Below are 24095 nucleotides of genomic sequence, written 5' to 3' on the forward strand. Positions count from 1 at the left end.
GTGATGTAGCCCAAGCCCACTTCACTGTGAATTGAAAATGTGGGAGATGACTTTGGGAGTGACAACAGAGCTCGTATAAAATTGTTCTCTATAATTTGGATGCCTGGGGATGAAGCATAACCCCAAATGTCTGCCCCGTAAGATGCAATTGCTACACATTTGGATTTATAAATACGAATCATGGCCTCCATGGGTCTCGAACCAAGTTTTTTAGAAAAGTTCATGAGAGCTGTAGTAGATCTAGTAACTCCATTTACCTTCAGTTTCAACTGGGGACCCCAGGTTCCTCTTTCATCGAAAGTGACGCCTAAATAACAAAAGAAGGGTACCCTCGAAATAGGTGTTTCGTTGCAAGTAAAGGTTTTGAGCTTCATGTTTTTCTTACCTGAGCCAGTTACCATGACATGGGATTTTACTGTATTAATCTTTAGATCCAAGGCTTCCATAAAAGATCCGAAATAATCTAACAACCTTTGTAGGCCCGTACCTGTGCGAGCTATGAGGACGGCATCGTCCGCATATAGGAGGACCGGTATGGGTGACCCTCCCATGCGAGGCACGTCCAGAGTAGCTAGATTCAGGGATTTACCCAGGGAATTGATGTAGAGTGTAAATAGGAGAGGGGCCAGGATGCAACCTTGTCTGACCCCTCTCCCTGATCCAAATTTCTCAGTACACCTACCTTCCTTTGTTACCCTGACAGAAGCGGACAAATTCTGGTGGAGATCGTGCAAAAAATTAACCAAAGTAGTGTCCAAACCCAAGTCCCGCAAAATAATCCAAAGTTTTGAGCGATTAACCAAGTCAAAAGCGGAGGATAAATCCATGAAACCTAAATATAAAAGCCCCCCCTTCACCACGGTGTATTTACTGATGATAAGGTGAAGGTTTAGGCATTGGTCCATGGTCCCCCTATGTGCTCTAAAACCATACTGCAGGTCAGAGAGAACCCCACTCTCCTCAAGCCAGTCCCCAAGTCTTGCTAAAATGACTGTCCAAGATCTTAACAGCAGAGTCCAACAAGGAGATTGGCCTGTAGCAGGCAGGATCCCCCCTGTTTCCCTTCTTAAAAATGGGGACAATAATAAAGGTGGACCAAGAGGATGGAAAGCCGGCCGAGGGTATCGCATTGAAGACATTTGTTAATATTTTTGACCAAAATTACGGATACTGAATGTAGAGATCGGCAGATACCCCATCAGGTCCAGGGGCCTTACGTTTGCTTGTGTTTTTAATCGCCCTTTCCACCTCAAAGATGTTAAATTCCATGTTCTTGTTATTTGGAGGAAGGGCACTAATTGGAGAAATGGAAGCCGTGGTTTCATAAATTTGTTTAAAATGGTGCAGCCATTTATCATCTTCGATCACACAGTCCATATCTGTTTTCCCATCCTCTTTAAAAAAAAGGCTGATTAACAATGGCCCAACATTTTTTACTGTCTCTCAGTACGTCTGTGGCTAGTAAACTGTCCCAAGCTTCCTCCTTGATTTGCGTCTTACGCTTGGCAAGAGAAAGTTTGTATTCCTTTCGGAGGTTTGCCACCAGTGTCCTATCTCTGGGTCTCTGTTTAAGTGCTTTCAACAGAGCACTATGCGTTTGAGAGCATTCTTTGTTGAACCATTTGTGAATATTCTTAATGCCTTGCGCACCATTTCTAGACTCCAGGTTCTTAGAGATCCTTGCGCATATCTCGACATAGGCGGCCACGACATCGGTACCCAGGGAAGTAGGATCTAAGCAGACTGCCATGCTTGCCTCAGTTTCCTGTGCTAATGTTTGGAAGAAGTGTTCAGGGACAATCTTCTCCCACTTAATCCGCCTACCCTGGTCCTTAGTTGACAGATCACTATGAGCTATCACACCTGTGTCTCTACCATTCATAAAACAATCTAGGTCCAAAGTTAATAGGATGGGGTTATGGTCGCTAAAGGTGGCAGTCACAACCCTATATTCCCGTGCCTTTACTAATACCCCCGCTGATACGAAGATATAGTCGATGATGGTATTTGAGTCTCTCCCAATAAAAGTGGGGGCTCTAATCTCATTGTTTCCATGACCTAATTCGAATAAATTTAAATTGGCAAGAAAGGCCTCGAGCCCCTCACCCTCCTTAGTATGTTCAAAGCGGGGAATGCCCTCGACCGGTAATCCCCCGTATCTATCATTATGACAATCCCCCTCACAGGGGTGAATATTAAAATCACCCAGGATAACCTTCTCTGGGACGGAAGTGCAATCGTGTCTGTAGACTGACAAAAAATCTAACAGGGAAGTCAAGTGCTCATTCACAGAGGAGCACTCCCTGGAATTATAAAAATTAATAAACAAAAAAGTATGGGAATCCGAGATAACCCACTCAATTATTAATGTGTTCATGGGTGCTGGTTCTATTTTTTTAAAACCCCCGCCAAGTTCAGTGAAAACAGTGTGAGTAAGCCACCTTTAGCTCTCCCTCTTACACCCGAAACTGCTGGGGTAGAAAAACTATGAAAGCCGTCCAGTGAGAAACTAGTTGATGTGTCCCAAGTTTCTTGGAAGGCCAAGATGTCATGTTGTTTGACAAAGCCCTGCCAGATAGGATCAGAAGCCTTAGCAGTTAATCCCGCCACGTTCCACGTGAGGATTTTACAGGTTAGCTTGTTGGAGTTAGGCAAATAATGCGAGTTCCGAGACCCCCTGCTCTCAGCAACTACAGAAACCTTATCAGGAATTAGAGTTGGATTTAACTTCTGGGAGTCCAGAGTACTAGTTTCCTTTGACATTTTGGTAGAGGGAATACAGTGCCTCTGTCCATTTGGTGAATCCTGTGTTTGTCAATCAATCCAGTCCGTAGATGACAGATGTTCATAGCGATTAGCAGTTGGAAAGTTGTAAAAATTATCTTGCCCATTTACAAACTGGTGATAATAATGGGGTTGAGTATTTTGTGGCCCTATAGGGAAACCTCCTTGGCGCGGTCTGCCTCTTATTCTCCTAACCAGGTTCCATTCCCCGTCCCCCCCCTCCTCCCAACCAGAGGGTTGCATTTCCCAAGGGGGATTAAATCTCTGTCTTGGTTTTGGGTCTTGTGGCCCCTTTAACCAACTCCATCTGTTGTCTACTTGGTTTCCTGGTAGGTAGAAATAGGAAAGAGGCCTGGCAGTCACAGAACTTGCTCGATAGCTAGGTGCTCTGCTGCTACATATATAACTTACAACTTCGGTGTTCTCAAAAGTGACCACAACGCAGTCCCCTTGTAGATTTTTTCTATTTGCCCCCACCCACGGTGTTCTCTCCACCATTAAGATATTACTTGGAATGTTAGGCGGTAAGGGGTGATTTTTGGACAGCCAATGGCATACTTTGTTTTTTAGTGACTGGTAAGATTCTACTTCCGATGGTGAGATTTCAGTAACTCCGGTGAGGATGACTACGTAAGGGCAGGCGTCAGGAGGGAGATGGATATTTCTGCGAGCCACTACCTTGGCTCTTGGAGCTGCGTCGAGATTAGAAGTCGGTGGAGTGGGATCTTTAGGTATGACTTGAGTGGTTGGTTTAGTTTTGATTGTGTTCTCAACTTGTCCTAATTCGGTGGACTTAGCTTGGGTGCCACCCTGGTTTGGAATGTTGGTAGGTTTCTTGGGCATGTTATTTTTTGCCGCAGTAGCACTTTTACCAGCCATAGATGGATTATTGGCTGTGTTAACTGATTTGGTGACATGGGGTGTCTTAGTATTCAAGTTGAAACTAGGGGCGCTTATGTCCTTATGTATGTTTTTTAGGATGGTTTCCAGGCAACGTAGTTCTACCTCTATGGGTTCGAGCAAGGCTTTTAGCATATTAAGAATGTTGGTGTTATCCGTGCTTAATCCGTTCCCCTCCTGAGGTTGTATAGCTAAATTAGCGACTTCCCCACTCAGCTCCAGAATTTCCTCCAGACTATGATCAATGATTGTATCGTCTGGAAGACTCAAAGGTAGGCCAATTGTAGTCGGGTGCAACCCCCTTATGTCATTAGAGGAGACTACCAAGTTATTATTCACAATCACTGGGTCGGGATTGGCATTTTGTTGGTTATGAACAGTTTGAGCTTTCTTCCCTTTAAGAGTAGCTGATTTGTTAGCCTTTTGTTTTTGTTTTTGTTTTGGGATAGCCCCTTCTTTCAAACCCCTTTCATTTCTGGCAGTTACCATGACAGAATGATTTGGCTCATTTCTGTGTGCACCACTGTCTGTCAGGAGGTTAAGATTAGGAGAAGCCTCCAGGTCCAGTTGAGAATTAGAAACATCAAAATCCCCAGTAACCCCAGTATTATGTACTATGGCATGAGTATTGGGGCGAGAGTCGGTATTAGGTGTCTGTGCCTGGGCGATGAGGCCCAAGGAAGATCTCTTGGCCATAGCTAGGTCTTGGGATACTCTCCTATCCATTAATATTATTCCCTCATCGATTAGTGCATGGGTGCGGACGATAAAATCATCCAGAGTTCCAGTGAGTTTTTTTGCTCCTGCTACAGCCATGCTTCTAGTCTCCCGACAGTTCATGGCGAGCCCGCGCTACGTGTAAATGAGCTAGGGGCTATAGGTATGAGGTATGGGGCGTGGAGCTGATGAAGGTCGACCAGGGGTTGTAGCCCAGGCCAGGCTCCTCAGGCCTCTGAGGGCCACAGAGGGCCCGCCCTTTGCCCGGGCTTCGCACGGCGTCCCGCTCGCGTCCCGCTGAGCGGAGGTCCGTTGTCTTTTGAAGAAGCGATTGCGGCCGGGGGGCGTGTCTTGCTGGGGGCGTGGCCGTGCACACCTGTGCAGCGCAGGGACTCCTGGTCTAGAGAGTCCCTGCGGCGCGCGCCCTCAGTTTTCTCCGGTGTTTCCTCCTCCTTATTCCAGCAGACAGCACTCCTGCAGCCTCGACTCCACGCCTTGCACCGCGCAGCGGCACCCGCGAAGCGGGTGCTGCAAGCTGTTACCACGCGGTGAGGCGGTCAATCCCTCCTGGGATACAGGGAGGCAGGCAGGATGGCAGGAAAGATTAGCGTTAAGAACAGCAGCCGGTGAGTTTCCTCAGCATGAAGGGTCCTGCTGTCCGTTAGGAGACTTCCCACTTTTGTTCCCTGGTCGGCCGGGGGGCGTGTCTTGCTGGGGGCGCGGCCGTGCACACCTGTGCAGCGCAGGGACTCCTGATCTAGAGAGTCCCTGCGGCGCGCGCCCTCAGTTTTCTCCGGTGTTTCCTCCTCCTTATTCCAGCAGACAGCACTCCTGCAGCCTCGACCCCACGCCTTGCACCGCGCAGCGGCACCTGCGAAGCGGGTGCTGCAAGCTGTTACCACGCGGTGAGGCGGTCAATCCCTCCTGGGATACAGGGAGGCAGGCAGGATGGCAGGGAAGATTAGCGTTAAGAACAGCAGCCGGTGAGTTTCCTCAGCATAAAGGGTCCCGCTGTCCGTTAGGAGACTTCCCACTTTTGTTCCCTGGTCGGCCGGGGGGGCGTGTCTTGCTGGGGGCGCAGCCGTGCACACCTGTGCAGCGCAGGTACTCCTGGTCTAGAGAGTCCCTGCGGCGCGCGCCCTCAGTTTTCTCCGGTGTTTCCTCCTCCTTATTCCAGCAGACAGCACTCCTGCAGCCTCGACCCCACGCCTTGCACCGTGCAGCGGCACCCGCGCAGCGGCACCAGCGAAGCGGGTGCTGCAAGCTGTTACCACGCGGTGAGGCGGTCAATCCCTCTTGGGATACAAGGAGGCAGGCAGGATGGCAGGGAAGATTAGCGTTAAGAACAGCAGCCGGTGAGTTTCCTCAGCATAAAGGGTCCCGCTGTCCGTTAGGAGACTTCCCACTTTTGTTCCCTGGTCGGCCGGGGGGCGTGTCTTGCTGGGGGCGCGGCCGTGCACACCTGTGCAGCGCAGGGACTCCTGGTCTAGAGTGTCCCTGCGGCGCGCGCCCTCAGTTTTCTCCGGTGTTTCCTCCTCCTTATTCCAGCAACAGCACTCCTGCAGCCTCGACCCCAGGCCTTGCACCGCGCAGCGGCACCCGCGAAGCGGGTGCTGCAAGCTGTTACCACGCGGTGAGGCGGTCAATCCCTCCTGGGATACAGGGAGGCAGGCAGGATGGCAGGGAAGATTAGCGTTAAGAACAGCAGCTGGTGAGTTTCCTCAGCATAAAGGGTCTTTTAGGTATAATCTCTCGACCCCTAATGATTTGATTGCCTTCTTGAAATGTCCTCTGAATGAATGTATTTGCTGTACTATGTATACATGTATTAAATCTTTTTTACCTGTATTTTTAAAGGACATTTTTATGAACATGTTTATAGGATACATTTTACAAAAAACTATAATCTTCATGTAGCTATCTCAAATTGTTGTTCTCTGAGGAGGTCTAAACCAATAAAAATGTAAATTGAAAACTGAACCCCTCAATAGCAAAAATGCTTTTCCTAGGTGGAAGGTTTACCCTCCTTGCCGTTTGCCAGCCCCACGCCACTTTGGTGCTTCCCTCGTGTCACTCCCTCTCCTGGGCTTTCACTTGCCACCCCTGTGGCTCGCTGTGCCTCGGCTGTTGCCTCCACAGTGCTGATGAGGCGGTGGCCCAAGCTGCACATCAAGTAAACTCCTTCCCTATTTTCTGGTGCAGCCTCTTAGCGTGCAAATAGAGGCCCTCACAGGAAGCAGGAGTGGCAAAGTCAGGTGAGGGTTTCTTGGCAGAGGGATGTGGTAAACGGGCTTTGTCACCTCGAAATGCCTAGCCAGCTGATACAGTAAGTAGTTGGGGGGGCTTCTGCCAGGTCCCCAGTCTCCCTACCTTTTAAAACTTTGCGCCAGTATCCCAGGTCTAGAAACCATAAATACAACAGACATTGAACGCATCTCCTTTCTGTCCCCAGGCGAGAGTAACGAAATTATAGAGGGGCGTTTCTTTAACCTAGACATGGCTCAGGCATTAAAAAGTAGTAAAGAACAACTGGAAAATTGGGGCATAAAGATTACGAGCAGGCCTGTTCCTAAATATCCAATGCTCCTGAAACACAGCTATTCGAAGCAACAAACCGCCACGCAGGAATTGGTCGCTCAAAAAAAATCATAATTGAATGACCTATTTCACCCTCGGCCACCTGCAGCGTCCATTCTCCATGGAACTAACAGTGGTACAAAAACAATTCTAATAAGTGATGGCACAATTAAAGTAACTACAACCCTGGGCCATGGACCTCGGTCTTGCTCACTTGAGAATAATATCAGTCAAGACTGGTCATGGGTGCCAAGGGCCTTAAATCATAACTACTAATGCCAGCTGCATTGGAAGCAAATAACTCTTACAGCTCCCGCAAACAGCCCCTTCTAATGTTCAAAGTGTAACAATCATGTCTTGGAACGTAGCAGGGATTTTAAAGCTACTACAAAACCAAGGGATACTGTTGTTCCTAGCTGGAGTGGACATAATTTGCGTCCAAGAGACGTGGGCCACTAAACCAACATCAATAAGAGGATTCGCGGAACACTGTAAACCAGCAACTAAGGAGAACATATTTGATAGACCATCTGTAGGTATCTCGATATACATCAGGATTTCACGGAAAATACAATTTACAGAAATAAAAACATCATCAAACAGGTTCATGGCAGGTACCCTGGAAGGCTTATCGACAAACAAGGGTCCTTTAATGATACTCCTAATTAATGTCTATTACAATCCTCATGGGCCGGGAGACAAGGACAAGTTGCCTGAGTTAATAAGCCATATAGAAAACCTTCTTCTACAGTACGCACATATGGAACCAATAATACTTGGGGATTTTAACACACATAACATTGGGGTTAAGGTAGCACTAGGATCTTGCTCTACGGCCACAGAGGCCTTTAATTCCTTTATTTCCTCTTACCAGCTGTCAACAGCTCACTCTCTCTTCCTAAGGGATATCCCAGGAGCCCTCTTCCCGCCAACATACAATAACCAAACTACTATAGACTATATTCTATTAAGCAGCTGGCTACAAAACTTTATGACAGATTACAAAGTTGACCAACGTAACGAAAGCGATCACGCTGCACTAACAATCACGTTAAAACTTACAGTAGACAACTGCTACACTTTACAATGCGCTGGGTCATCAAATGGGGATGAACTGTTCACACTGCCGCAAAGGATAAAATGGGGCCCAGTGCCAATTAATAAGTCGAGACATGGAAAAAAGAATGGGCAGACGGGCCACAAAGCGACAAACATGGTGGCGCAATGGAAGAATGGGTTTACTTTGCACGTAAATTGCTAGTGCTACTTCAAGGAGGTATAACAACTAAAACCCCTCCACATCCTTGGCACAATTTCGGACACACTCCTGCAATTAAAGACAGTGCAAAACAATTAAGACTCAAATGAAGGGCCCACCAGAAAACGGGCACAGCAACCGCTAAAAGGCTATATCAAGAGGCAGCAAAAATCCACTCGATGAAAGTTTGGGCAGCAAAACGGTCCTGTATTGAAGCTAAATGGCTAAAGATCTTTGAGCTATTGAGACCCGGTAAGTCCCAAGAGTTTTGGCAATACCTAAACTCTTTAAACCAAGGAGTCAATCATAGAGAGAATGCTCTTGACGCTGACACCTGGGCAGTGCACGTGAAAAACATGTATTAAGAAGAAGGAAGTACAACTCCTCGGAATAAAGACCCGGACGAGGTTGGACGCCCAGTTGTCAGCAACCATTCCTCAATAACTGTGAACCACTCGGATTTTCCCGAAAAAAGGTGTTTAGCACAATCTTAAAAAAGATTAGACTCAATGGGGCACCAGGACTAAACGGGCTGCTGGGCTCCCTGTTCAGGGAAGATAGAGACTTTTGGACAGAAAAACTAACCACGCTATACGCCGAATGCCGACTCCTCAGGGACGTACCTGACTCATGGAGAGGGTTGCTATTGCACCCAATACACAAGAAAGGACCAAAATCTAACCCTCAAATTTATCGCATGATTGCTTTGCTTGACATCGAGGGCAAGGCTTATGCATGCACCCTTTTGGTGGAACTTTCAAATTGGGTCAGCAACGAGGGCATCTTGCCATTTTACCAAACAGGGTTTACATCTGGAGCATCAACACTGGATAACATCATAGCATTCTCATATCTCGCACAGAAGGCTGTATCACGAAAATGTTGACCGCTGTTCGCTTGTTTCATTGATTACAGGCAGCCTTTGACGGGGTTGACCGTTTGATTCTCTGGCAGAAGCTGGCAAGCTGGAACATTGAGCCTTCTTTATTACAAGCTATTCGATCATTATACTCAAGAACTTGGGTCTGAATCAAACTTTCGACAGCCTCGGCCACAGAGAAAATTGACACAGATCGCGGCCTGAAAAAAGGATGTGTATTAGCTCTGATGCTGTTCAATTTAAACACTGCCGACATGGGCCAAGCCCTGACTGGAGCATCACTAGCAACACCGAGGATCGGTCACACTAAGATCCAACTACTCCAATATGCCAACGACTTGGTTCTCCTTGACCACACCAAAATTGGCTTACAAAAAGCTTTTTCAGCCCTTGCAATTTACAACGGAAAGAACAAATTGACTGCCAACCAATCTAAATCAAAGATAATAATCTTTGGGTACTACCCGAAAAAAAACTGGCAAAATGGAGGCTAGGACAGCTGACTCTGGACTACATCGCACATTACAATTACTTGGGAGTTTGGCTCACTGAAACAGGGCGCCCTGGAGTTCACCTTGACAAAATACGCACAAAAGGAAAAAGTATCACCTACGCCCTTGGCAAGCTCTAAGCTTCGTTACATAACCCCACTACAACTGCAATTCAAAGAGGCTTGAGGGCGAAGTTAATACCATCACTTAACTACGCACAACTGGCCTTCCCAGGGAAATTAACAAGTGCTCTAGAAAAAATCCATTGCTCGGCATACAAAAAGATATTCCATCTACCCGCATGCACCAGAAACAATCTAGTGCGGCTAGAATTTAATCTAAACCAACAAAAACTCGAAGAGATGGCTGCCTTGAGCAAATACTTTTTTCTCATCATGGGGGCAACTGAGAACACATTGAAGTCTATCTTAAAAAGTATATTTCTGGAGCCTGATAATCCCTGGTCAACTAGCCTATCCATCACCAAAGAAGCTCTGAGTCTCACAGTGGAAAATTGGGACCCCAAGATAACCAAATATACCGCCATCAAAAGTGCGATAAAAAAACAGGTTTGCCTCTGCTCTCGTATCTCAGACCTGAAGTCACTGGAAGTAAGAGGTTCCATGAAACCCAAAGCCTTCCACATACAGAACACAAGTCTAAACTCCATCTTACACAATCAGTGGGAAGACAAGCGCTACAAAGGATCATAGCGCTCAGGTTACATCCTCTCCCCCTTAAAGAACTTTATCCCTCGAAGTCAATAAGGACGGGGCACCCAGAGTGTCGGCTATGCAAATATAAACAGGAGAGTTTGGCCCACACATTACTTTGTTGCCCGGCCTTGGGCTTGGAGCGCAGACTGTACCTCAAGCCAATTTTATTACAACAAGGGATCAGAACAGTAAAGGGGACTGTGCAACATCTGTACACACTGGAAACAGTGAAACACCTGGCCACGTTCGGCAAATTTATTCAACAGACTCGACGGAAATTGATGGACTTTTCCAGCTAATTAATCAGGCCAGTACTTGCACTGAGGTGTTAGTCTGTTGAGACTGTATTGCTCACCCCATTATGAGCAGGAAAGATTGCGGGCTGAGAACAAACGTACTAATGATTTCTAGATTTTAATGACTCTTCTGTTAATCACAGCCTATGGTTTTAACTATTTAATCTTTTATAACAATGGAATGTGTTGTCTTGTCCTATTTTAATGGTTTTGAGTAACCAGAAATAAAATGTATTCATTCATTCATTCAGTCTCCCTCGTGTCTCACTCTTCTACACATTTTTCCTCTTCTCCACGTTCTCATGTCCCTGCCTCCTATGTTCTCTCTGTTTCTCCCTCTCTGTCCAAATTGCTTCCTCAACGTTTCTTCAGATCTCTAATTGTTTCTTTATTTTTTCAATGTGTTTCCTCTATTTTTCACTTCAAAACTCTAAGCTTTCTACTTGTTTTTAATATCTATCAGCGTTCCTCCGTGTTTCTTTTCTTCCCTGTGATAATACTATGTTCCATTCAAGCACAAGGCTCTTTGCTGTACTATCTGTGTACGTTGGTCTTTGCTGCCTGCATCTGCACCCGTCTCCTGAAGTGCTGAAGGAAGCGCCCTATAGGGGGTGCTCAGTGTCTGCCCCTGGGGGTGGGATTACTTTCATTCAAAAGACTTGGCACCTCAGCTGAGACCCGAGGAGTGGCGCCATTGACTAGGTACTGCCACCCATTGTAAAGCAAGGAGCAGAGTTTACAACTCCCTTGTGTGGGGGCGGGTGGGTTGGGGGTGACTTAGCAGCATGTTGGGGTACATGCACGTGGTTGGGGGTTTCCACGGGTTCTGCATGGGCTGTACACTTCCGGTTACACTTTGAAAATATCTGGCTGCACTACTACTAATTTCACCGCTCAACCTCTAACCCCTCTCTCACACACGCACACATTTTCTCACAGACATTTTTGAACTTTTTCTCACGTTGTCTATCACACACATTCTCATGCATACGTTCTCTCAAAGACACGCACCCAAGCTCTCACGCATATATTTCTCTCACACATTTCTCTCTCACACATGCTTTCAGATGCGGTGCCTTCTCTCATAGACTCTGCTTAACACTCTCTCTCGCTCAGACTCGCCTCCCTCACGCACACTCTCAGTTTGCCCTATCTGATGCATCGCATCCCGTGTGATCTTGGACATATTGAACAGGTGCAGAACAGGGGCTGCTACAATTAACAGCGTAATTCATATTACAGTTGCACTCTGGACATATTAGGAGTGGAATGACAGGATACATTTTAGCTGGTGGTAAAAGGGCAGAATACCCATCAGTGTATACAAAATGTACTTCTGTCTAACACAGTAGTTGTCACAAGGCAGATAGCATGATATAACAAGCATTTGCAAAGCAATAGGTATCGCATTTGCGAGAGTTTGATCTATTGCCATTGTAAATGAGAATGTCTTTTATTTATGAGTTGGTTTTGAAAACATAAATAAAATGCATTGTCGTTTTCAATGCCAGGAGCTTAAACTCTTTGAATGCGAGACCTAATGCATTGCACATGCTTGTATGGCTGAGATACCCGCCACCCCCTCTCAACACAATCCCCAAGAATTGGGAAACCGGAAACAGTTCTGAACTTTTGGAAGGCGGGAGGGAGTTACCCTCCCGGCCGTATTTATTAAAATATGAAACAAAATCAAAACATTAAAATAACAGTTTCATATCATGTACAATTTCATATCCACATTACGATGTTTGGCTAACCTTAACACATATCTAATACAAAGGTTCTCCTAGCCGATACTAACATCCTTACAAATGCATTTCAAATTGAAATTGTACATCCTAACGTTAAGGGCCAACGACAAGGTCGTAACCGGTGTCAGATCCCTAAACCAGAACTCCCCCCTCACTTGTGAGGGGCGGCCGCACAGAGGACTGCACCTCATGTGCCATACCAATTTCCCTTGTCTTGACGGGGGCCCCTGTTAACTCGACGCCATGTACGTGGTCGTCCGAGGACTCGTGTGAGGTGTCTAGAAGGTAGCGTAGACCCCCCTCCCCACCCTACACAACTTACCACATCTGCCGTCGCAGATGTCCTGGCCCCGGGAAATTCCAAGGAGGGGCCCGTAGCCCCTCCTATCCAGGGAGGGGCCTTGACCGCCTTCCCTTTCCTTTAGGCGTCCCGTCCTTTAGAAGGGACCGCCTCCCCGTTGAGGGGCCAATGGCCACCTGCCCCCGGGCGCTCCCATCCGTAATGGGTGACGCCCCCCCCTAGGGATCTTCCAATGACTGCTCACCGATCATGACCTTACCGCCCGACCAAACAATAAATACGACAAGACTAATGACTAAAGAGAAAGGACATTCCTACTAAAACAGATCAAGTATCAACCCTCTAAAACATCTAAAACATTACTAATCACTCTGATGAAAGTCTTTAATAAAGCATACTGCACAGAGTTATCCACTTTATTGCAACCGAATCACAAACTTTATTCAAAACAACCTGCAAGACAAAACATCTGCTACGTAACATGACTTTATACCACGATAACTTGCTGTCTTCAGGGGATGGTGGGTGGGTTCAAAATTGGCTCTTCGTTCCGTCTCGAGCTCACGTGCAGCGAGGAGGTGCAGCTTCAGAGCACAGGAACAAGAGGATGCTTCCTTGGCTTGTTGCTCCTTTTATTCTTCTCTGGGCGGGCGTAAACCCGCCTCCTCCCGCCTCCAGGGGCGTGGCGGACGGCTTCAGTGTCTAGGATAACCCACTCTTGGGCGGGAAAAAGCGCACCCCGGCTACGCCGCTTCGGGCATACCAGCCGAGACGCGCCTCCCGCCCAAAATGGCTTCCCGGGGGGATCGGGGTACTCCACCATACGTTCGGGGGGACCGAGGGGTCGCCCCTTTCCATATGGCTGAGATACCCGCCACCCCCTCTCAACACAATCCCCAAGAATTGGGAAACCGGAAACAGTTCTGAACTTTTGGAAGGCGGGAGGGAGTTACCCTCCCGGCCGTATTTATTAAAATATGAAACAAAATCAAAACATTAAAATAACAGTTTCATATCATGTACAATTTCATATCCACATTACGATGTTTGGCTAACCTTAACACATATCTAATACAAAGGTTCTCCTAGCCGATACTAACATCCTTACAAATGCATTTCAAATTGAAATTGTACATCCTAACGTTAAGGGCCAATGGCAAGGTCGTAACCGGTGTCAGATCCCTAAACCAGAACTCCCCCCTCACTTGTGAGGGGCGGCCGCACAGAGGACTGCACCTCATGTGCCATACCAATTTCCCTTGTCTTGACGGGGGCCCCTGTTAACTCGACGCCATGTACGTGGTCGTCCGAGGACTCGTGTGAGGTGTCTAGAAGGTAGCGTAGACCCCCCTCCCCACCCTACACAACTTACCACATCTGCCGTCGCAGATGTCCTGGCCCCGGGAAATTCCCAGGAGGGGCCGTAGCCCCTCCTATCCAGGGAGGGGCCTTGACCGCCTTCCCTTTCCTTTAGGCGTCCCGTCCTTTAGAAGGGACCGCCTCCCCGTTGAGGGGCCAATGGCCACCTCCCCCCGGGCGCTCCCATCCGTAATGGGTGACGCCCCCCCCTAGGGATCTTCCAATGACTGCTCACCGATCATGACCTTACCGCCACAGGCCGGATAGTTGACCGGCTATCCGGACCCCCCACAAAACTCCTACCTAAAGGTCATGCTGTAAACTCCTCAACCAGGCTACGAAGTCTCCTATGAGTAAAGAATTCCCCACCCGGGACAAATGGACCCCATCCTCTAGATACATATTGTCCCCCCTGATACAACCATGAGGAATCGAATGCAATGTACTGGTACGGAACAGTCTACCCAACTTGTTATTCACCTTTTTCACAGAATGATTTATAGCAGACACTGAATTAGCCCCCCGCCATACCTTTCGTGGAATCATATGGGACCATGCAATCGTGCACCCTGGAACTCTTCTCGCCAACCAACTTACTGTGGATAGTATCGCCTCGAGAAGTAGTCGTCTACCAGTGGTCACCAAATCATTGCCCCCAAGATGTACTATGAGTATAGATGGCGGTGACCTCGTCCGCCCTAACAAACCCTCGAGAAACTGTTGAAACTGGTCAATACAGAGCCCGCCCCTTCCGTAGAAGGTCACCCTGTACCCATATTCCCCAGCTGTGTGAATCATGTCACCTGCTTTGAATACGTCCGCGGCACGCCTCACGTATGAGTGGCCCACTCTTTCCGCAGCCGGTGATCTCTGACCGCTGATTCCCAGGTGTCGGGTCGACTGCACAGTCCGCCCCGCCTCGTAGGTTTGCGAAACTGTAACCAAACAAAGACAAGAAGCGTGAGTACATGATATCAGCTTCACAACATGTGCAACCGCACATACCTTTTGTAACAATTCGAGGACCAACGCCCCAACTGTTTCACTTTTTCCACACTAAGACCCCTGGCTGTAGCCTCTGTAGCAGCCCCTATCCGGAAGGAATGAGTCCCAATCTCTCTCGGGTTCAAGCCCGCGGCCGAAATTGCCATTGCAAACACCCGCTGGAACTGAAACCTCGTCAGTGGGGTGGCATCTGCGTGCCTCAGCAATGTCCCCCCCCATGATGCCGCCCTCTGCGCCAAATATTGCTCAACGCATGCCACCGGGCACATGGGAGATCCGGGAATCCGCTGGACCACTACACTGTCCCCGATCGCCCCCTGATCGGTCTTGGATCTGACAAACGAGACAATCATCGTCTCCCCTTTTACTTGAATGTGCTCTCGGCACAAACCCCCCCCGTATCCTGCTTGTTTCTCGCCACCAGTTCGCTTACCCGCATAGCCCCATAGAATGCTAATGCAAAAGCGGCCCGGAATAACACTGTTTCCGACTGGGATGAACATGTTGCAGGGAGTACGGATAGTAACAGGGCCAACCTATCCAGACCTATCGGGTGCCTTTGATCTACTTTGCGACCCTCAAGGCGTTGCCACCCCCGCAGCGCTTTCTGTACTACGAAAGACGCTGTAGGATCCTTGATACCATGGGCCCGTGCCATGAAGGAAATGGCGGCCCGATGCCTCTGGGCCGTAGCCACCGATTTGCCTGCCCTGCGTAATGACAGTAAAAATTCTATGACAAATTCCTCCTGGCCCCAAAACTCCCTCCTAGCAGAACCCAAAAAGGACCAATAGGAACGGAACGCCCCTTCGTATGCCTTCCTTGTCCTGGGTGCTAAACTCTCTCCCACAAGGTTTTGTAGTTCGGGGCACCGAGAGACCAGAGAGCTTCGGGAAATGGTGCCGCCACTGGGTCCGCTGTGGGCAGAAAACCCCAGAAGGCCTGCATACGGAAACGAGAAAGCGCATCAGCAGCCTGATTCAGCACCCCCGGCACATGCATTGCTCTAAAGAGCACGTTCAATTGCATATATAGTAAAACAATTTCCTTGAGCAACCTCAGGATCCACTTGCATCGTGCTGCCTGACTATTGATACACTCAACCACGGTCATATTATCAGACCAGAACACCACAGAGTGATCCCTAAACCCCTCAGGCCATGTTTTCAAAGCCACCAGAATAGGGAACAGTTCGAGAAAAGCAATGTTACTTGTAAGTCCACACTCGTGCCACCATGACGGCCATGTTTGCGCCGACCAGTGATTGCCAAATATGGCGCCAAAACCTATACTCCCCGCCGAATCTGTCCACAGCCCCAGCTCTTCGGAGGACACCGCTGGCTTGGTCCAGACAACCCGACCATTGAAGTCCGCCAGGAATGCCAACCAAATGCGCATGTCCTGGCGAATCTCAGCCGAGAGCCTAGTGCGGTGGTGCCCTTCTCTAAGACCGACCATGGCTTGTGCAATCGAGCGGGAAAAGGGGCGGGCCATTGGCATTATCCTAAGGGCAAAGTTCAACTGACCCACAGTCTGCTGTAATTGATGCAAGTTCACCTTAGTTTCTCTCATGCATGCATCAAGTGAAGCCCTGAATTTCCGCACCTTTTCTTCTGGCAGCCGGAAACAACCTTCCTCGGAATCGAGCTCTATTCCAAGAAACTCGAGCGAAGTTGATGGCCCCACAGTTTTGCCTGGCGCCAATGGCACACCAAACCGACTCATCAGATCACAAAATTCTTTTACAGCCTGTGCACATTCTGTGTCCCCGGCAGCCCCCAGAAACAGAAAATCGTCTAGATAATGCATTACATGCTGAAAACCCGTCATCCTCGTGAATGCCCATTGCAGGAAGCAACTGAATTTTTCAAAATAAGCACAAGATATGGAACAGCCCATTGGCATACATTTATCCATGTAATAGCGCCCCTGAAACATGAAGCCCAGGAGACGCTGGTCGTCCGGGTGTACCGGGAGCAACCGGAACGCGGACTCGATGTCAGATTTAGCCATCAGCGCTCCGGGCCCCAGGCGATTCAAAATGGCGACTGCATCGTCGAAGGATGCGTACCGCACCGAACAAAGCTCTGGGTCTATTGCATCATTAACCGACAGATCCCTCGGGGCTGACAAATTATGTATCAGTCTAAACTCACCGGGTCCTTCTTGGGGACCACTCCCAAGGGTGAACAAACAAAATTTGGAACTGGTGGCATGTTGAATGGTCCCGCCACCCGACCCCGGGCTACCTCTTTCCCAATCTTCGCTTGCACCACTGCCGTATTATGTAGGACCGATAGTTGGTTCCTACACTGTGCTTTACCCTGAAAATTCCCCACCGGGATGCGGAAACCATAAGAAAAACCGTCTCGCAACACCCCAGCGGAGACACGATCAGGGTATTCGCTGAGCCAAGGAATCATTGCCATGGTATCAACTGGTGTAGGTAAAGCCGCCCCTCGGACTATGTCAGACCTGTTTGGCGCTTCCCCTACTTCCGTTATCACCCGTTTTGGCTCTGCACATGGTCTCGGGATGCGAAGACTGTCCGCACCCCCCACAGTCATGCCTAAACTTGCATGACCCCTGGGGCCTCGTACACTTTCCCCTGTTAAAGTTCCAGCATACCCCTTTTTTACCTGTATTGCCGTTCGGCCTTGGGTGATGCTCATTATTTGCCCCTGTCCGAAATGGCGCCCCGGATGGTTGGCGGGAAAACTCACCCCCGCCCCCCCCCAACAATGGCGCCTTTAACATGCCTGAGTTTTCCATCTTTTGCCAAGAAATGGAGTCGTAACAATCCCACGTCAGGCACGTGTCGAACTCTTTAGCCTTACGAAAAATATTGTCATAACAGAACCACTCATTGCCAACATATGTCTGAGAAAATTCCATAATACGTGATTGGTACACAGGTAACTCGGTCAACAAGTCAGGTCTCCGTTCCCCCATAATCGAAGTGAATATGCCAAATGCTCTACCCCAATTACCTATCGTCTCATCGACCCTAAAGGCGGCCATTTTTGCGCGCCAAACACTTGGATGCATAAGTTCTTTCTGAACTTTCACATGCTCAATCTCATAATGATCAGTTAGCAAGGAGAACATGTTTACATATTTCTCAGCCCATATCCGTTCTTTGACTTCCATCGGGATATGCTGAGCCAATTTTTCCCTTCTCGAGGGTACAGACCCTTTCCCCGCAATCGGCATTAGCTGCTTACCTGAGCTAGGAGCTGTAACCGCCGTTGCTGCCGAACTCATGCCAGCTGCGGGTTGCTCTACTGGAGCCTGCGGGGAAACAAACGGACAAGGAGGTTTCGCGGCCTCTCGTGACTGCCGCAACTGCCTCATTAATTGCTTGGCCTCCTCGGCCGTGTCCCCCGGAGCCACGGAACCCCCGCTGCTATTACCCAGCCATGCCGCCAGCTGGGCGGCCAACTCCGGGGGCATGTCACCCTCGTCCACTGGGGTAACCACAACGGGGATCCGCTGGCCCTCGGCAGGAGCCGGCGCGGGAATCTTCGCTGGACTAGGAGGGCTCGCCGGGGGAGCCTCCGGAACTGGGACCTCGTCCTCATTTGACCCATTCCTGGCCCTCTTCCTTCTTCCGGCCGGGGCCTCCGTCGGGTTGGGTCTTTTTGGCCTACCCGCACCGTCCCTGGCCGCCATTTTTCTCTTCATCTCAGCCATGTCTTTCACCAACATCCGGAGCATCTGGTCGGTGCTGACCTTCTTTGCGACTCTCTTGCCCGGCATTTTCCCCACCTAGGTGAAAGGTCCTGACGCGATTTGTAGTGCTGAAAGAGAAAAGAGAGAAATTACCAATTTCAAAATTGGCTCTTCGTTCCGTCTCGAGCTCACGTGCAGCGAGGAGGTGCAGCTTCAGAGCACAGGAACAAGAGGATGCTTCCTTGGCTTGTTGCTCCTTTTATTCTTCTCTGGGCGGGCGTAAACCCGCCTCCTCCCGCCTCCAGGGGCGTGGCGGACGGCTTCAGTGTCTAGGATAACCCACTCTTGGGCGGGGAAAAAGCGCGCCCCGGCTACGCCGCTTCGGGCATACCAGCCGAGACGCGCCTCCCGCCCAAAATGGCTTCCCGGGGGGATCGGGGTACTCCACCATACGTTCGGGGGGACCGAGGGGTCGCCCCTTTCCATTTGTCTTGCTCTTCAAATTGCTGCATAAATGCGCATAGCTAGATGATTGAATTTATGAACAAACAAAAGAGTTTTGGAATGCCAAGTACCACGTGATGGACTCAAATTACAATGCATTGCTGCTTGTGTTTACAAGTAGTGTGTTACAATGCACATGGAGTAGACTTGCTGCAGGAAAAGGAAGAATGAATGAGCACATAAATATTTTTCGATCGTGATATACTATGCACTTGGACCTGTTGTAAATAACGTGCAGCCACTCGCATCAGTGGCATGCTCATTATTACTGTGGGTATACACAAAAGGAGGTAAGGTTAATATCAGTTGCAAAGCATTTTTACGATTACATACAGTCGTGAAAGGAGCACAAACACTTTGTTGAAACACCCACAAAAAGTTGTGGCATGCTTCATCATAGGGCTGCTACTAACCGCCTCTGCGCAAACCAACGCTAGAGGCGGAGCAATAGGTAGGGGTAGACAATACAAACACAAAGATAACAGGAGCTGACCAGTTAGAAGGAGGAGGTTGCAGTGACTGCTTGCATTCTAAGGCTGCCAGACACAGTAATGAGGCACAGTGCTGACACAGCATGATGCACAAGTATTGCCATACACAGTTTTCCAAACACTATGCTGCACTATTCATTGCAACAAGCAGCACCCTTATGGTGGCAGAAATATATTGAGTTTGGCTCATCAGACTGCAAGAAACACTGACAACTGTCTTGTTCTGGTTGCATGGCGTTTCACCACAGTGTCAAAACTCGTGTGCCCGCTGTTGCAGGGTCTGATCCACATAATACTCTCTGTGCTTTGCCCTCAGGTGATCAGTTTGCCTATGTGAGCTTCCAGGATATTCATGCAGAACTTTCATTACAACTTTGCACGTCTCTCAAGTGACCTTGCTCTGTGAGGGGTCTAGCCTAAAAAATCATTGTCAAAGCCATTAGATCTCGCCTATGACAGCTATTGCCTTAGTCAAAAGTTTTAAGCTGTGTTGCACAGCAGGGTGGCTGTTGTGCAGAATAGCGAAAAGTTCGAAAAAAAGGGCCATGACGTGGACAGCACTGGGAATGTCATAGTGTTTGTTTTTCTGTTAGGAGGAGCAGGGCCAGCATTTCCTGAGAGAAGGGTAAGTAAATATACCTTTTAAATACATGCATATATAACATGCATACATGCATGCATAATTTTCTTAATCAACAACCAATTAAGAGGAACCAGAGATTTCTCGGGAGGGTCCTTGATTAATGCCTTGGTGTCAAGTGTTTGGTGATTGGGTTTCAGCAACTTCTGAATGATCTCCTACAGAATCTCTAGCCTATATTATGTGTCTCTAACAAATATGGTGGCACCAGGATGACAAAAAACGTTCTTTCCATGTGCGCCATGTGTCATAAATGGGTGAATCATGGCTAGGTTGAGTCCAAACCATGCCTGAGCTGAGGAACTCTCATTGGACAGATCATGATCAGGTAGGAACCTGAACAATTGTGATCAGGTATCTGATATTTGGCTATCAGTGGTCATCAGGACAGGTTGTTTACAAGCAAAGGAAACGTTACAGACCACTAGATTTCAGTCTGGGTCTAGGATAAACTCAAACTAGGAAGCTGTCTTTCAGGTAGTCAGTCCAGATGTCTCAGAGGAGAAAGTGCAGCTGGAGTTGCTTTCTGCTATAATCAAGGTGCAGATACTGTTAGCTGGATACAGTTTAAGACATTGGGATGGTAATCCAATAGTCTGAAATCAATCTTTCAATGTTAAGCTTCATTGGTTGAGAAAGATCAACCAATCTTCAAGGGTTTTCCTGTAGACTCTAGCCTGCCTAGGCCTCGAATACAAGTACCCGATTGCGGCATATCATTTTTTATCACACCTGATAAAAGGTGACACAGAGAAACATAAGGGATGCAATAATTATCACCTATTCAGTGTTTCGCCACAAATATAAGGCATAATAAAAAACGTTCACGATTTCTACACCAAAATCTGTTTGACCATGTATTTATCAAACATTTTGTCTGGCATTTTTCTGCTAAATAGTGGCAGGATCGCAATGACATTTTTGTAAACTAGACAAGCAGGGTATTCCAGGGTGGGGAGACTCGTGTGGATCCCATTAAGTTTTCTTAACCACAATGCCCTGCAAACCTCAAACTTTCCCTGAAATCAAACATTTTCCCTACAAGACAGAACTCCAGGAATCCACAAAGGTCCTACCACACAGCATTACCCCGGTCGTGCTGATAAAAACACTGGGTCACTTGTGTGGCTGTGACCAGTGCCCGCTGCAGGAACAGATCAAACCAAGGTAATGGGAGCCAAAGAGACTCCCATTGACCTCAGTTTGATTTGTTCCTTTCACAGGCACTAGGCCCAGCCACACATGCATCATTTTTATCTGCATAAATGGGGTAACCCTGGTTGGTAGGATTTTTGTGGATTTTTGCAGTCCACACCTCCATCTTATTTTTCCAAGATCCTCAACACATGCAACAGCACTCACAAGCAGTAACAGACTGTAAGGCACTACACACATTTACCATGAGGGCCAAGGCAAGGTAAATGCACAGCAGCTGAACTTTACACAAAGTTTGTCTGTAGACACCACTCACTTTCACAGGTAAAAAGACTTTTCACACTACTGATCACTAAAAAACACAAAACATTTACACTGCCAACACTGTGCTCGTACTATTTAACGCTTGGTAAGGGCAGTAGCTCTTATCTACTGAGAGAGTTGCATTTGATGCGCTTAACCAGACCACAAATGTATGAGACATGCCTAGTTCTGTTCCAGATATCCATGAAGCTGATGCACTCATAATAAAGGTGCACATCTGCAGTACCTAACATAACCTAAAATGATGGAGCCCCCCTGCAGAATGGGTATTTGGGCCCTGAGTCTCCCGTATATCACATATATTCCGCCTTGGGCAGAATGGGGCCTCTTTGAATGGTTGTGGGTCCCTGAAACGTGGGGAGCCCACCTACCCCACAGAGGGTGCAGGGACCTGTGGTACACAACTTTACGTCCGTCCCCATGCAGGGGACTTTTCCTTTTTTAACAGATATTTACTATGAAGAGTTGCTGGACTTTTATATATATTTAAGTGAACAGTCACATGTATTCTAGCCCTTCCCACTAAAAAACGGTGGTGACAAATTTATGATTACCTTCTTATATGTTCAAGAAGATACAAAACACAAGAACAAATATGCTTTTACCAGACAAGACTATTTATGGCACTACTGTGATACTTTTCATGTTCAATGTAAGTGCTTTCTTGTCTGATATGATTCCGTCCTCACCCTTAAATCAGAAATGGGGCAAATCTCCTCAGTGGCAATCCATTCTTCATATGAGTCTGCTCACCACAGAATGCGTGATGTGCCTGTGCCATGCGACAAAACAATATAGACATAACATTTATGTTCTGCTCTACTTTGCCCAACACACATACCCGTAATCTATGTCCATCTATAGTTTTCAAAGCACTTAAAATAGATTAGCATAGGTTTTAATATGAACATTTATTCGCCAAATAATTCCCTTCTCACAGGTGATACTATGATACAAAATGTTTGCTTCCTATTTGGAGCAAGATCTTTTTTCACATTTGAAAAGCAGAGAAAATAGAGGGGCATATTATCAGGGGATTTATCTCCGCTTTTTTGGCTTCAAAAGCCAAGAAAGCGGAGATAAAATTATCTCCCTATCAGCAACAGGGTGTTAACACGCAAATTCGCATGTTAGCACCCTTTTTCTCTACGCTTCCCCTTGCATCTCTAATGAGATGCAAGGGGGGCGTTCCAGAGAAAAATAATAGGAGAAATGTTGTTAAGCGACATTTCTCCTATTATCAAGGATTTCGCTAACCCTGTTAGTGATAAAAAAAAAGCAGCGCTAACCACGGTTAGCGCTGCTTTTTTTACACCTTGTATTTTCCTGACTTAGCCATGATATCCTATGGAAGGTGGATATCATGGCTAAGTTTGTGAGCCCCTATCATCAAGCTAACGCCAAACTTCGAGAGATTATCGTTGGTTTTCCAGCGATGATCTCTCATTTGGCAGTAAGCGCGAGGATTTTTATCACTTCTGAGATAATCCTTGCTAATAGCAAGTTATCTCTGCGATAATTTCCGGCGATGCTTAGCGATAACAAAATCGTTGCTAAGCCTCGTTAGCGATAAATATCGCTAATCGTTGGTAATATGCCCCTTAATTCCCATTTTTTACGTCAAAATAACAAAAATAGCGCGAAATCAGGTCAGGTCGTGCATGTATGACAATGTGCAAGCAGTTTGCTCTATTCCCAATTACGCAAGCAGCAAAAATAGTGAAAATAGATTTTCTCTGTTTCTTCCACCAGTGCAACGTTTCCATAAAACATCCCAAGAGCTTTACCTTCAGCAGAGATGACACCATTTGCCCGCTCTTCACTTGAAGAATGTTGCCGACTATAGGAAGCGGGGTGGGCCCAGGGGGCAGTTTGTGTGCTGGGAACATCCTCCTCCAGACATTAATGAACAGCAGGTAAGAGACGCATGTAACCAGCAAAAGCGAAGAAGCCGCCCCGAGATCCATGTTGGTGAAATGATGAGATGCTTGTATGCAGAGTCAGTGAGTGAAATGCCTCGCTTCAACTTTTGATGTGGAGCTTATCAGCTCTAACTTTTTTGTCCTCAGTTCAACTCTTTCAGCCTGCTTCAACTTCTGCAGATGTTGTTGTTAAATCTTGTTTTCAAATATTGAATTAAGTTATGAAACATCGGCATGTTTTGCCAGCTGGCTTCATTTCATTTTGAGCAGAGGTATTCACAATTTGCTGAACTATTTGTTCCCACTGCATGAATAACTGGCACCGAATCATATAATGTGCAAAGCTCACACA

General features: G+C 47.6%; 1 protein-coding gene across 3 annotated transcripts in view; it reads right to left on the reverse strand.

Moving 5' to 3' along the window:
* Positions 1-23840, reverse strand: part of LOC147692380 (cytochrome P450 2A13-like) — a 1200227-nt gene extending 1176387 nt beyond the window's left edge. For all 3 annotated transcript variants that reach the window (XM_086938606.1, XM_086938607.1, XM_086938605.1), the window contains exon 1: positions 23609-23840. In XM_086938606.1, coding sequence (XP_086794732.1) covers positions 23609-23788 — 180 coding nt within the window. In that variant the 5' untranslated portion in view covers positions 23789-23840. The remainder of the gene's footprint in view (positions 1-23608) is intronic.
* Positions 23841-24095: the final 255 nt, after the last annotated feature.

This window comes from Lissotriton vulgaris, chromosome 9 (assembly GCF_964263255.1).
Source record: "Lissotriton vulgaris chromosome 9, aLisVul1.2, whole genome shotgun sequence".
Lineage (NCBI taxonomy): Eukaryota > Metazoa > Chordata > Amphibia > Caudata > Salamandridae > Lissotriton > Lissotriton vulgaris.